This window comes from Dama dama, chromosome 6 (genome assembly GCF_033118175.1).
Source record: "Dama dama isolate Ldn47 chromosome 6, ASM3311817v1, whole genome shotgun sequence".
In the NCBI taxonomy this organism is placed as follows: domain Eukaryota; kingdom Metazoa; phylum Chordata; class Mammalia; order Artiodactyla; family Cervidae; genus Dama; species Dama dama.
The window spans coordinates 38,154,438-38,169,563 of NC_083686.1; the positions used below are offsets into that span (position 1 = coordinate 38,154,438).

Below are 15,126 nucleotides of genomic sequence, written 5' to 3' on the forward strand. Positions count from 1 at the left end.
AAATCAGTGGAGTGAGAGGAGAGGAAAGATTTTAGACAGCAGTTCTAAAATTCCAACCTAAGACGCAATGAATTAATGACAAGTTCAACTCCATCAAACTTAATAGAGAAATTCTAGCCTACCATTTCGGCCATTTTGTTTTAGGGTATTTGCAGAAAGCTGGATAGTGCTTCCATGACCGGTGTTTTCTGGAAATTTCAGGTCTTCCAAATTTCCTTCTGTGCTCAGCCTTGCAACTTCCAATTCTATTAATGGTAAAAAGATGTCAGTACTCATTGGGAAACATGCCAAAGTTAAGATAATCTAACTACTGAAACTTTTCTTAAATCAAAACACTGGAACTGATCTTCAGCTGCTATACTTTATAGTAGTTCAGTGTTTTTAGAAATTCTTTTTTTTTTTAGTATTTCTATTGTTTTCAAAATAAAGCAAATAAAAGTTATTAAAAATCAGATATGTAAGAATATCAATTATAAAGCCTAGAATTTAAAATTAAAGCTCAAGTACAGTTTGTCATTGACTATCAGCCTACTTTCAAAATGTTATCTTTATTTTATGAATTAAGTGAAATCTTTTTATAATCTGGAGCTCTACTATTATATCAATATTGATTTACCTTTAAATCTAATAAGTTTGAAATAACTTTATCAAATCGTCTGAAATAAAACTGTCAGCTACATCCTTAAACACACTAATTAGATTTATACTTTTTATGAGCTAGCAACACAATTATCAAAAATTATTTTAACACCTTCACTTAAATTACTAGCTTCTTTATAGTTTATAATTCAGAGAGATTCTTGTTATAACTGAAGTGACCCATAGGATAAAATGTAAAATACTACCCTCCATAGATGGAAAATTATATGTATATATCAGTTCCATACATAAAAATTGAAAAAAAAAAAAGGGTCTCACTGTCCTTGATCTCAGGTCAGGCTAATATAGTCAGTATTGAAATGTCCTTGGAAAGATACATACATGATTATGAGGATACTTCTAAGCTAACCACAAGTGATACCCTCCTAAGTATAGAAAAAACAATAGCTTATCTCCCCTGAAATAAAGTACCACTCATAATATGTGGTCCACCATAAATGCTACTTTTTTCTTTTCCCTCGTCTGCTGAACAAGATGATAGTTCTTTCTTGTCCTCTCTGGCCCTTCTGTATAACAAAAGCCACTTACGGATATTGTCCGTGTTCTCCCTGACAATGTCAGTCTTCAAAAGGTTATCGGCCAGCACAAAGGCACTTTCCTCCACGGTGTCAAGCAACATGGTGGCTGCTCGCAGTTGATCGCTTGTAGTCAGGTCTCTCCAGGCATTCAAGGCTTGTGGCTGGAGGAGGTTGTTAACTGTCTCGACCATTGCCTACAAGAAGAACAGAATGACAGTGGTCTCTAGTGGACCCACAGGGCTGGCAGAAATCCAGGCATACATGCTGCCCAGCAAGTAAGAATCATTGGTGTGCATGAATGCAATATTGTCCCAGCCTCCCCTGTGACATGAGTGGAAGCATTCATTATTTTGTGCTGTGAAATACTAGCTGAGACTTTGCAAGGCAACAGGAAAACCTGCCTTTTGTTCTGAAGGACAACAAATAGAGCTATGCTTCTTTCTTAAAATCAATAGCAAAGGCTTCAATAAGACTATAATCACATAATTAAATTATTTGGCTGGGAAACTATTGGCAAGTAATTCAAACTAACACTTTCATCACATCACCACAAAAATGATTTCCTCTATACATCACCATAAAACTAGATGCTGAACATAATAGAAATCAAAAGGATGACTAAAGACAGGACAATAGAAGAATTTGTTATGTATAGGTTAAGAACTCACTAAGCAAACCAATTTTTTTTCTTAGCCAGCTAGTAAAATGTCAGGATGGGGAAAATGATCAAAGCATACACACTCCCAGGGCTTTGGAAGAGAAACGTTTGTGTTGTTTAGTTCTAGGGAGGGGAGTAAACAGTTGAAGCTTGCTACCTATGGCCCTTGAGCATTTTTCCTTAAAAAAAAGAAAAAATCAGCAGTAAGTACATTCACACGTAGAGATAAAGTACCAAGGTTCTCTCTGCTTCATCCAAAAGAATTGTCTTTCTAGTTACAATTTATGTATTTCCCACAGTTAGCTCAATAATCTGGGTTGCAAGAAAAGACAGTTCTCCCATTAAGGTCTTCTTAAGATTTCACTCAAACGTAGGGAATTGCACAACAGAAAAATACACCACCGGCAGTTTGAAAGTGATCTTCCTTGAACCTGTTGATTATGAAATATGCATCTAATCCAGAAACAAAGGTGAATAAACAGCAAACATAGGCACTTTCCAGGCAGTACATAGGTGTTCTAAAACAGGACACACAGTATTGATACCTTGGGAGAGGGAGTGGGAGAGACTGGGGGAATGAATACCCATTAAACTGCAGTGTTTTCTTCTGGCTGGTGTTTTCATAGTAACCAACTAACAACTGTTAAAAATTCAGCTTCATAATGAAACACCTTGCTGCCAATTAACACCAGCTTCAAAAACTAATCTGCCTTTTGATAGAAGTTGTTCTTGATATTTTTCCCAGCTCCTCCAAGTTCTGGCTAAAAATCAACATCACTGGATTTTTACATAAAATAGTTCTACTTGCAAGTTGAGTACTTTGCATCGTTAAAAAAAAAAGTCTCTCATGAGTTTAATGACTGAGTATTTCCACATAGTACGCTTAGCTCTGTCATTTGTTCTGTGTCTAAAACATGACCTAGAAACCAGACAAAAGAATTCCTGGATCACAACAATCTGATCTGCTTTCCAGGAAGTTCTCTATGGGGTGATGCCAACAGGACATGCCAAAAAAAGGAGGTGCCGGATAGAAATCAAACAACAAAAAAGTTTAGGTATTCTCTGAAGCCAAACAGAGGACACTGACCTCTTGAGTGCAAGGAAGTATTCTTTCTGGGATTCACTGATGTTCTTAATTCATTAGAAATGCTCTGAAAACCCCATATGTGACAAAAATTATGCTGGTTCTTTATGGACCAACCATTTTAACATTAGTGAATCACCTTTCAGTGATTAAACCTTACCTCAGGGAATATTTTTGGGGAGATAATGCAATGTTTCTGTTCTGTCCTCTATAGATTTTCTTTTTTTTTAATTTAAAAATGCAAAAGGAAAAGAAGCAACCAGAGTCAACTCTGAGATGTTCTAAATAGGAAATTGTTTACAAATGGAGTGCTTTAGCTAAAATACTGAGTCTTTAAATTGACAGTAAATACATCAGACACACCACTTATTATCTTAGTTTTACAACTGAAAATATATAAGGTGCAATATTTTTTCATTATATATTTTGAGCATATTTTAACTGCTTCGTCCCAAATAAGACAAAGTCTTTAGAGAAGTTTTCTATTAAAGCCTAAATGATTTCCAAGTTTATTGCAGAAACGGCAGGTCCTAAAATCTGGGTGGGTTAAGACACAAATCTAGTATTTATTTATTTTTAAAATAGCACCTGTTATGATTGCCTAAGTATAAAAGGAAATGTCAACACAAGAATTGAGACAGAATTCTCAGGTGCTAAAATCAGTGTGGGATTTGGAACCAGATCTGCTGAGTCTGTAATTATACTTTGCCACCTTACTAGTTGTGTGCTATTGGGCAAGTTTTTAAACTTTTTTTTTATTCTTCTGTAAATTAGAGATGATAATAAAATCATTTCATAAGGTTGCCTGGCTTGTAACAAGTGTTTAGGTGTAATCCTATCTTTATTTTCATTTGATATCAAAGTTCAGTGTGGGAAGAAGAGAGGTATTCACTGAATAAAACACAAGTCATCCTTGATCATTGCAAAATATTCACACTGAAGTGAGATCTGGAAGGAATGCCTCTTCTACAACACAATCTCATAAGCAGAACTGATACACAACTTAACTACTACGGAGGAATGAGAGGAACATGTGTATTAGATAGTTCGGAATGTTCCCTGGTGGTACAGTGGATAAGAATCCACCTGCCATCGTACCGGACACGGGTTTGATCCCTGGTAAAGGAAGATTCTGCATGCCAGGGAGCAATGAAGCCCATGCACAACCACTGAGTCTGCGCTATCTAGAGCCCAAGCGGCAGCTGTGGAGCCCGTGTGCCCCAACTACCGAAGCCTGCGTGCCCTAGAGCATGCGCCCCACAACAGGGGAATCCACCGCAATGAGATACCCATGCTCTGCAGGGAAGACCAGCCCCCACTCACCACAACCAGAGAAAACCCACACATAGCGACAAAGACCACATGCCAAAAAATAATAACAATAAATGACTTTTAAAAAGAATTCACAATATATATTCTAGAGGCTTGAACTAACTGATCTGTTTTCTGCTAGTGAGACAGCACAATTAAGTCAATTTTAATAGCTTCATAATTAATACAATTTGTGTAAGCTTTCCAAAGGTTGTTGACATGTTCCTGTTACCAGTTTCATGAAGACCAAATAAACAGTCACAAATATTCAATAGCAAAAGAACATCTATATTTCATTTTCCCTATATATTCATACATTTATATATTTACACACAAATGATGGCATTTGGTAATAAAGCCTTCATTTTGGGGGGTGTTTCTGGTCACACTAGTCATTGCATTGCTTTCACTACCTCAAAAACATCTCTTTAAAATACAAGTTGATTTTTCATTTTATTTGGTTGCAAAGAAATGAACTTAACTATAGTTTAGAACCAAAGTTGAATAGGAAATACACAATGAATTTGATTAAAGTGAGATAATGGGACATCATTTTATTGATCAATAGCTCTCATCATTTTCTCTTCTGCTATCATTTTTTCATTGACCTAACATCTATATTCTAAAGTTAGAATAAATAAGATTAATTCTGAATAAATCTTAAAAGATATATTCTAACCACAATGCTTTTATTGAAAAGGGAAAACAAAATTACCTAATGGTTTTGACATTATAGACTGAAATAATTTAAAATTTGGGGATATTAATTTAATTAAAAATATCTTTGCCAGAAACTAAATGTTAATTCACCTCACTATCTTTTTCAGAACACAAGAAACTGAATAGGAGGTGGACCTGGGAATTTATATTCTGGTTCCACCATACATTTCAGCATGCCTTTGGGCAAATTGATGTTTTCTAACCAATTAACAAAGTGTGAACTGCATAAGAAAATAAGATGCATCACATTTCAATTTGAGGGTGGTTAGGGGCATTCTATATAAGATAATACTCTTCTTACTAAACAGTTTACAAACTAGACTCTAAAGTCACTTTTGTCTTCCTAAAAATCAAACATAAATTAGGAAGTGTGAAAAGTCAGTTAGATTAATACCAGAATTATGGACATCCCGTATCTTTCCTGGTGGCTCAGATGGTAAAGCGTCTGCCTAAAATCCTGGAGACCCGGGTTCGACCCCTGGGTTGGGAAGATCCTCTGGAGAAGAGAATGGCAACCCACTCCAGTACTCTTGCCTGGAAAATCCCATGGATGGAGGAGGCTGGTAGGCTACAGTCTATGAGGTCGCAAAGAGTCGGACACGACTGAGTGACTTCACTTTCACTTTCATATCTTTCCGGACATGTATTGGCATTGCACAATATTATCTGACCCCTGATCATTAAATTCAGATCTTAAGCAAATTCATCTGACTAATTTTACACTGAGCATTTAATGATAGCATGTTTGTTAAAAGATGTTTTAAACTGTTTAATCACACTTCATGTATTTCAAAAGGGGTGCTGTATTTGTTGTAACTACTGTGAAATTTTGGTGAAAAATAGCTGTATATCTTTCCAATATCAATTTTCATCATCTTTTTCCAGGAGAATGTGCTTGTGAAATAGTCTAGAATTCCTTAGCAAGAATACATAAAAGGGTCCATGGTGAGAAATATATCAATGGCATTTCTTACCAAGGTAAACTTTAAATCTTAAGCTAGGTAAGCAAAATCACCTGGGAAACTTAGTTACCCTTCTTCCTTGCTTGATAACCATTAAAATAAAGATCCAAACAGAATGAATGCCTTTGAAAGGATATACAACTATACCATCATGGTATTTTTTTTGAAGACAAGTTTTTAATCATGATCTCATTCAGGTTTTAGCTCAGGTATCAGCTGCTCATATAGGTCTTCCATTAGCAGCATATCTAAGGCAAGTCACTCACTTAAATCCATTATCTGTTTTGTCTTCTTTGTAATAGGTGTCATTATCTAAGGTGTGTTAGATATTTATCTACCTACAAAAATATTTAACTGGCAGATCACTCACTCAAAAAAAGTTAAACTTCATGAAGGTAGTGATTGTGTCATTTGTAAGTGCCCAAAACTGCCTGGCACACAGTAAGTGTTCAATAACTCTTTGCTGAATTATTGCCATCTAGTGAAGATTCACATGAAAGTGAGTTTTCTCCCTTTTCACGTCAGTAGAAAAAAAAAAATCATCTCTGATTTTATAAGAACAAAGATTATTTAAGTACAAATGAAAAGATCTACTAACTAGCCAGTATTATCCAAATCATTATCATCAGAGACTCGATGTCACAGTGGGCTCCCATTTTTTAGTACTTATTCACCTTTAATAGAATTATTCATATTTGGGTCTGGCTTTCTCACTAGATTATGATGTCCTCAGGGGATATATCACATTCATTTTTATTTTTCCAGGGTAAATTTTAGTGTTTTGAGATGTTTTAGTATTCAATAAAGGCTCATTAAACAAAAATATCCTACTTTTACTATCAAATCCTCAATACAATAGGGAAACTGAAAACATCTTCTTTCACTCCTATAACTTTTTGCTATGTCACCCAAGAAGTCTTCTGAGTGACCAGGTATCAGCACGGTTTGGAAGGAAGGCAGGATGAATTACAGGGAATGAAGGTAATTCATTTTAACTTTCATTGCAACTCATATTTTATTAAATATGTATGATATGCAAAGAACTAGGGAAATCACTGCTGGGTGAGGTTAGGAAAAATAAGGAAATCTGTTCTCAATTTGTCTGCACTCCAAAGCAGAAGGTAAACATGTCGCATGGGACAGAAAGTACTGAATTCTTGCTGAGAAGGATAAAAGATCCTAAAGGTATTTGGTTTTGAATCAGACATTAAAAGATAAATAAGCTTTCTTTACCTAAGAAGAGGAAATCTGAGGCTGAGGAACATAATAAGCAAGTTGATGATTAAAAAAGAAAAAATGAAGGTATTGAGGCAAGAAATAGGTTGGGGTTTGGGGTGAGAAGAATGCATGATGTAAGAAAAGATATATTAAAAAAGTGTAAAAAGAGTAAAGTGAGAGAAATGGTGAGTATAATTCAGATCTCAGAAGATTTTCAGTATGATAGCAGTTTGGGCTGTATTGTGTAGAAAATCTACAGCCATTAAATATATACATAAATTAAACATTAATATTTAACTAAATACATTAAATATATACATAAAGGATTTATAAACTTAGATCTTAAGCTCTTGAGGTCATTCACAATTTTTTAATGAATTTTAATTTTTTTTCTTTTGTGTTGAAGCGTAGGTTCATATATACGTATATTATCATTAGGCAGCCCATTAGGATGTTAAGAGCATTATCTCCCATTAGTGGATAAATTTAAATCAATAAATTGCTGACATCTTTTTGAAAAACTGCTTAGTAATACGAAATTTTATTTTTTACCTCTATATCTTTGTCTTTTTCCTGTGTTCTCATGAACACAATATTTTTTATCAATATATACAGTAATCATGCTGAACATTGTTTCTCTTACTATATCATATATATATTTATGTTTAATAGAAAGAAAGATAGTGCTAAGTCGTGTCCAACTCTTGTGACCTATGGACTGTAGCCTGCCAGGCTCCTCTGCCCATGGGGTTTTCTAAGCTAGAATACTGGAATGGGTTGCCATTTCCTTCTCCATGTTTAATATATGTCATGTATAAATCTCAGGCCACGTAGAGAAAGAAAAATAAGTCTTCAGATCTTCTCTGCTCCAATTTCTTGCTTTCTCTCTCTCTCTATATATATGTATATATATACATATATATAATTTACATTGATTTATAACTAAAAAAAAAAAAACATTTAACTCTTCATTTTTGACTTTGTAATAAGTTTGTCATTTGAGAATAAAATAAAATAGAGCAAAAGTTTAACATCATTCCTGAATAGGGCACATTGTACTCCAATCTATGTTTAGACATTGATTCAAATCAAAATTTTAAAGGTCAAATGTTAGAAGTCTTCAAAACAGTTTTAAACTTAAAGTTTTTTTATTAGAAGTCAAGCTGAGTGACTGATATTTACACATCTGATCAATAAACCTACGATTCTTTTAATAATCACTGTCATTTAATATTACTAAGCATATAGAAACCACTAATCTCTGAACTCCCTTTTATATTACAGTAAAGTGTTGGCATTTTCAAGTCTTAATAAAAATGATTGTATAACACAACTGACCTGAATATAGTAATAAGAACCTTTAATAGTAGAACAAGATAGAACAGAAATTTTACAAAAAAAGACTCTGCCTCTTCAAGAAACTCGTTATTTAAAAATGTATTTAACAAACTGTAACTGTATTATTTTTAAATCTTATATAAAATTAAATGATTGAATGCTATCAAATCTATGTTGTTTTATAGAAATTGTGCTAAGTCCCTTCAGTCATGTCCAACTCTTTGCGACCCTATGGATGTAGCCCACCATGGGGATTCTCCAGGATAGAATACTGGAGTGGGTTGCCATTAACTTTTTGCTTACTCAACATTCCTTCAACAAATATTAATTAACTGAGATACTGCAAAGAGAGATAGTTATTTTTCCTTCCTTCAAAGTGATAACAATATAGTGAAGCCAAGGAATTAAACAAGTAAAATACAGCATGACAGCATTATAATAGTGTAAACACGAAGTACAAGCTTTGTATTAGAAAGACTCCATGAGAATGTCAAGCTTAAATACATTAACCAAACAGACAAGGGGTAAGTCAGGTCTTCCTACCAGCCATCTATCTATCTATCATGTAAAATAAAAGGAAAATATACATGATAGGGGGATTCAGAGTTAGGGGTGGGGTTGGGGACAGGGTGGCTTTTGATTTTACCTAGGATGGTCCAGGTGAGCCTCCTTGAAAATATAATGATTTAAAAAAGACAAAACTGCTGAGTTATCCATGTAGATGTTTGGAGGAGGTATTCCAAAAGGGTGAACAAACAGAATGTAATTCAACAAGTATGCAAAACATATTTAAATCTTAAAGAGGCCCATGTTTGGAGCTTTACTTAGAAAACAGGAGGTGGCGGGGGTGAACCAAATCAATTGAGTGGGTGAACACTGCACATAAAACTAGTTTTCAGGTGAAGATTGAGAATTCAGTTATGAATGTGATGTCTATTAAAAAAAAGTGAAGATTTTGAAAAGTTACCTTCAAACTAATTTGGAGTTCACGAAAGTGGTCTGTGCTGTAGATAACATCTGTGGGTCTTAGGCACATAGGTGCCATTTAAATCACCACGATCATCATAGGAGTGTCAGAACAAAGAGCAAACAAGAGCCGACTGAGCTAAGAGGCACCCAAACTCATGGATTTAGAAGAAAAGGAGCGAAGAAAGGAGACTGCAAAGAAGCAGCAAGAGGAGGAAAATCAAGAGAACGAGCTGTCTTCAGGATAGTGTATTAAGGAAGACAAAAAGATCAACTGTGTCTTCTGACTGGTTAAGTACAGTGAATTGACAACTGACTACTGAGTTCAGCAGCATGAAATCATGAATGACCTCAACTAGTGCAGCTGCAGGGAGGGCAAAGTCTGATGAGGTGACATTAAGAGACACTATAAGGAGAGGGGCTGGTGACAGTGATGTCGGGAAGTGTTGTGAGAATTTCTGCTGCAGTGGAAATGTTGTTGCTATTGTTGTTCAGTAGCTAAGAAGTGTCCAACTCTTTGCCAACCCATGGACTGCCACACAACAGACTTCCCTGGTCTTCACTATCTCTCGGAGTTTGCTCAAGCTCATGTCCATTGAGTCAGTGATGTCATGCAACCATCTCATCCTCTGTCATTCCAATCTCCTCTTGCCCTCAGTCTTTCCCAGCATCAGGGTCTTTTCCAATGAGTCAGCTCCTCTAATCAGGTGGCCAGAGTACTGGAGCTACAGCTTCAGCATCAGCCCTTCTGATGAGTATTCAGGGTTGATTTCCTTGAGGATGTATTGGTTTTATCCCCGTGCTGTCCAAGAGACTCTCAAGAGTACTCTCCAACACCACTATTGGAAAACATCGACACTTCAGCACTGAGTCTTCTTTATGGTCCAACTCTCATATCTGTACATAACTACAAGAAAAACCATAGCCTTGACTCCATGGACCTCTGTCGGCACAGTGATGTCTCTGCTTTTTAATATGCTGTTTAGATTTGTCTAGGAGCTTTCTGGGTGGTGCTAGTAGTAATGAACATGTCTGCCAGTGCAGGAGATGTAAGAGGCATGGGTTTGATTCCTGAGTCAGGAAGATCCCCTTGTAGAAGGAAATGGCAACCCATTTCAGTATTCTTGCCTGGAGAATGCCATGGATAGAGGAGCTGGAAGGCTACAGTCCATAGAGTCACAAAGAGTCAGACATGATTGAAGTGATTATCATGCACACACTAGGTTTGTCATAGCTTTTCTTCCAAGCAGCAAGTGTCTTAATGTCATGCCTGCAGTCACCATCCTCAGTGATTCTAGAACCCAAGAAAATAAAATCTGTCACTGTTTCCACTTGTTCCCCTTCTGTTTGCCATGAAGTGGAGTGATGGGACTGGATGTCATGATCTTAGTTTTTTTGAATGTTTAATTTAAGCCAGCTTTTTCTCTCTCCTCTTTTACCACCTGAAGACTCTAGTTACTCTTAGCTTTAGGCCATTAGAGTGGTTTTATCCTCATATCTAAGGTTGTGGCTATTTCTCCTAGCAGTCTTGATTCCAGCTTGTGCTTCATCCAACCTGGCAGTTCATGTGATGTATTCTGGATATAAGTTAAATGAGCAGGGTGACAATATGCCAGCTTTGATGTATTCCTTTTTTTACTTTTCCAGTCTGTTGTTCCATGTTCAGTTCTAACTCTTGCTTCTCGACCTGCATACAGGTTTCTCAATAGGCAGGTAAAGTGGTCTGGCATTCCCATCTCTTTTGAGAATTTTCCATAGTTTGTCTTGATCCACACAATCAAAGGCTTTCAGTGTAGTCAACGCAGCAGAAGTAGATATTTTTCTGGAATGCATTTGCTTTATCTACAAACCAAGAATGTTCAAAACTTCTGTATCATAGCATTCATTTTCCAGTCCTGTGGCCACTGGTGACTTTTCTAAATTTGCTGACATACTGAGTGCAGCACTTTTCAGTTCAGTTCAGTTCAGTCACTCAGTCGTGTCCAACTCTTTGCGACCACATGAACTGCAGCATGCCAGGCCTCCATGTCCATCACCAACTTCTGGAGTCCACCCAAACCCATGTCCATCGAGTTGATGATGCCATCCAACCATCTCATCCTCTGTCATCCTCTTCTCCTCCTGCCCTCAATCTTTTCCAGCATCAGAGTCTTTTCCAATGAGTCAGCTCTTCACTTCAGGTGGTCAAAGTATTGGAGTTTCAGCTTCAACATCAGTCCTTCCAATGAACACCCAGGACTGATCTCCTTTAGGATGGACTGGTTGGATCTCCTTGAAGTCCAAGGGACTCTCAAGAGTCTTCTCCAACACCACAGTTCAAAAGCATCAATTCTTTGGTGCTCAGATTGCTTTACAGTCCAACTCTCATATCCACATGTGGCAACTGGAAAAACCATAGCCTTGACTAGACGGACCTTTGTTGGCAAAGTAATGTCTCTGCTTTTTAATATGGTGTCTAGGTTGGTCATAACTTTCCTTCCAAGGAGTAAGCGTCTTTGAATTTCATGGCCACAATCACCATCTGCAGTGATTTTGGAGCCCCCAAAAATAAAGTCAGCCACTGTTTCCATTGTTTCCCCATCTATCCGCCATGAAGTGATGGGACCAGATGCCATGATCTTAGTTTTCTGAATGTTGAGCTTTAAGCCAACTTTTTCACTCTCCTCTTTCACTTTCATCAAGAGGCTCTTTAGTTCTTCTTCACTTTCTGCCATAAGGGTGGTGTCATCTGCATATCTGAGGTTATTGATATTTCTCCCGGCAATCTTGATTCCAGCTTGGGCTTCCCCCAGCCCAGCTTTTCTCATGATATCTGCATGATAAGTTAAATAAGCATGGTGACAATACACAGCCTTGACGTCCTCCTTTTCTTATTTGGAACCAGTCTATTGTTCCATGTCCAGTTCTAGCTGTTGCTTCCTGACCTGCATACAGGTTTCTCAAGAGGCAGGTCAGGTGGCCTGGTATTCCCATCTCTTTCAGAATTTTCCACAGTTTATTGTGATCCACACAGTCAAAGGCTTTGGCATAGTCAAAATAGCAGAAATAGATGTTTTTCTGGAATTCTCTTGCTTTTTCAATGATCCATCAGATGTTGACAATTTGATCTCTGGTTCCTCTGCCTTTTCTAAAACCTGCTTGAACATCTGGAAGTTCAAGGTTCATGTATTGCTGAAGCCTGGCTTGGAGAATTTTAAGCATTATTTTACTAGCGTGTGAGATGAGTGCAATAGTGCAGTAGTTTGAGCACTCTTTGGCATTGCCTTACAGATCATCTTTTAGGATTTGAAATAGCTCAGCTGGAATTTCATCGCCTCCACTAGCTTTTTTCATAGTGATGCTTCATAAGGCACAGTTGACATCACACTCCAGGGTGTCTGGCTCTAGGTGAGTGACCACACCATGTAGTTATCCAGGTCATTAAGACGTTTTTTTGTATAGTTCTTCTGTGTATTCTTGTCACCTCTTCTTAATCTCTTCAACTTCTGTTTGTCCTTACTACTTCTGTCCTTTATTGTGCCTGTCTTTGCATGAAATGTTTTCTTGGTATCTTCAATTTTCTTTAAGAGACCTCTTGTCTTTCCCATTCTTTGCTTTCCTCTGCTTTCTTTGCATTGTTCAATTTAAAAGGCTTTCATATCTGTCCTTGCTATTCTCTGGAACTCTTCATTCAGTTGGTTATATCTTTTCCTCTTTCCTTTGCTTTTTGCTTCTCTCCTTTTCTCAGCTTCTCTTCTTTGCTCACCTCAAACAACCAATTTGCCTTCTTCCATTTAATTTTCTTTGGGGTGGTTTTGGTCACTGACTTTGTACAATGTGATGAAGCTCTTCCCATAGTTCTTCAGGCATTCCCTACCAGATCTAGCCCCTTGAATCTATTAGTCACCTCAACTATATAATCATAAGGGATTTGATTAAGGACACACCTGAATAGCCTAGTGGTTTTCCCTATGTTCTTCAATTTAAGCCTGAATTTTGCAATAAGTAGTTCATGATCTGAGCCACAGTCAGCTCCCAGTCTTATTTTTGCTGACTGTATAGAACCTCTCCCTCTTCGGTTGCCAAGAATATAATTAATCTGATTTGGGTATTGACCATCTGGTGATGTCCATGTGTAAAGTTGTCTCTTGTGTTGTTGGAAGAGGGTGTTTGCTATGATTACTGTGTTCTCTTGACAAAACTGTTAGCTTTTGCCCTGTTTCATTCTGTACTCCAAGGCCAAACTTACCTGTTACCCAGGTATCTCTTGACTTTCTACTTTTACATTCCAATCCCCATATGATGAAAAGGACATCTTTTTTGGTGTTAGTTCTAGAAGGTCTTGTATGTCTTCATAGAACTGCTCAACTAAAGTTTCTTTAGTATTAGTTGTTGGGGCATAGACGTGGATTGCTATGATGTTAAATGGTTTGCCATGGAAGTGGAGAGAGGCCATTCTGTCATTTTTCAGATTGCATGCAAGTACTGTATTTCAGACTCTTTTGTTGACTATGATGTTACTCCAATTCTTCTAAGGGATTCTTGTCCACAGTAGCAGATATAATGGTCATCTAAATTAAATTTGCCCATTCCCATCCATTTCAGTTCACTGATTCCTACAATGTTGAGGTTCATGCTTTCCATCGCCTGCTTCACCATGTCCAATTTACCTTGATTCATGGACCTAACATCCCAGAGCCTGGGCAATATTTTTCTTACAACATTAGACTTTACTTTCACCACCAGACACATCCACAACTGGGAGCCATTCCTGTTTTAGTCCAGCTTCTTCATTCTTTCCAGAGCTATTTCTCCGTTCTTCCTCAGTAGCATATTGGCCACCTACCAACCTGGAGGGCTCATCTTCCAGTGTCATATCTTTTTGCCTTTCATACTCTTCAGGGCAAATACCATCAAGCAATTGGAAACATTAGATGAAGGCCTAAGTTAAATGGTAAATATTTAGAGGTCATTTTTCACGTGCTAAGTACAATTTAAATGGTCTTCAGGATATAGGAATAATCCTACTTATGTATCAAGTAAATGTTGTCAGAAAAGTGAATGCTATTGAGAAGAAGGGAAGGAGAAAGGAGAACAAGTAGAGAAGGAATCCAAGCAGAAGTCACTGTGACTACAAAGGCACAGAAATATGAACTGCAAGTCCTTAGGTCATTTGGGAGCGTAGAATCCAAGTTTATGGAAGGGGCCATCTAAGATGTGGGAAATCAGCAAGAGGAGTCAAATTCTCAAACACTATAGTTCAAATCAGGACTTTTTTTTTTTTTTTTTTAAGGGAAAAAGACAAGTCTTTTGAGTGGGATCAAGTCTTGATCAATCTGCATTTTAAAAACACTTCTGTGGCTAGACAGTATTCAACTATTTGGTGTAGCATTTTATTCAACTGGTTTCCTACTGACAAACTTGTTTTATTGATATAAACTGTGATGCAAGACTGCCTTTGATCATCAGTATATGTTTATCCTTTCAGGGGCAGAATGCTACCACATAACATGAGTTTGCCACAGCTACGCTCAACGACCTAGTCATAGGCAAGGAGAACAAACACTGTTTTGTGATTGTATGACAAGATTTATAAAGAAACATTATAAAAATATGGATGTGAGCAAAACTAGTCTTCCCTGATAAGATATTTAAGAGGTTGATAGAGTAATTATTTTGAGGAAGGAGATATGAATTACTGGGGAGAGAGGC

General features: G+C 37.0%; 1 protein-coding gene across 1 annotated transcript in view; it reads right to left on the bottom strand.

The window, feature by feature from the left end:
• The window catches only part of ADGRL3 (adhesion G protein-coupled receptor L3), a 927,638-nt gene that overhangs the window by 136,006 nt on the left and 776,506 nt on the right, over positions 1 to 15,126 (bottom strand). Inside the window, exons 13-14 of the mRNA XM_061145874.1 lie at positions 1,189 to 1,372; positions 123 to 245 (exon numbers count right to left, since the gene is read on the bottom strand). Coding sequence (XP_061001857.1) covers positions 123 to 245; positions 1,189 to 1,372 — 307 coding nt within the window. The remainder of the gene's footprint in view (positions 1 to 122; positions 246 to 1,188; positions 1,373 to 15,126) is intronic.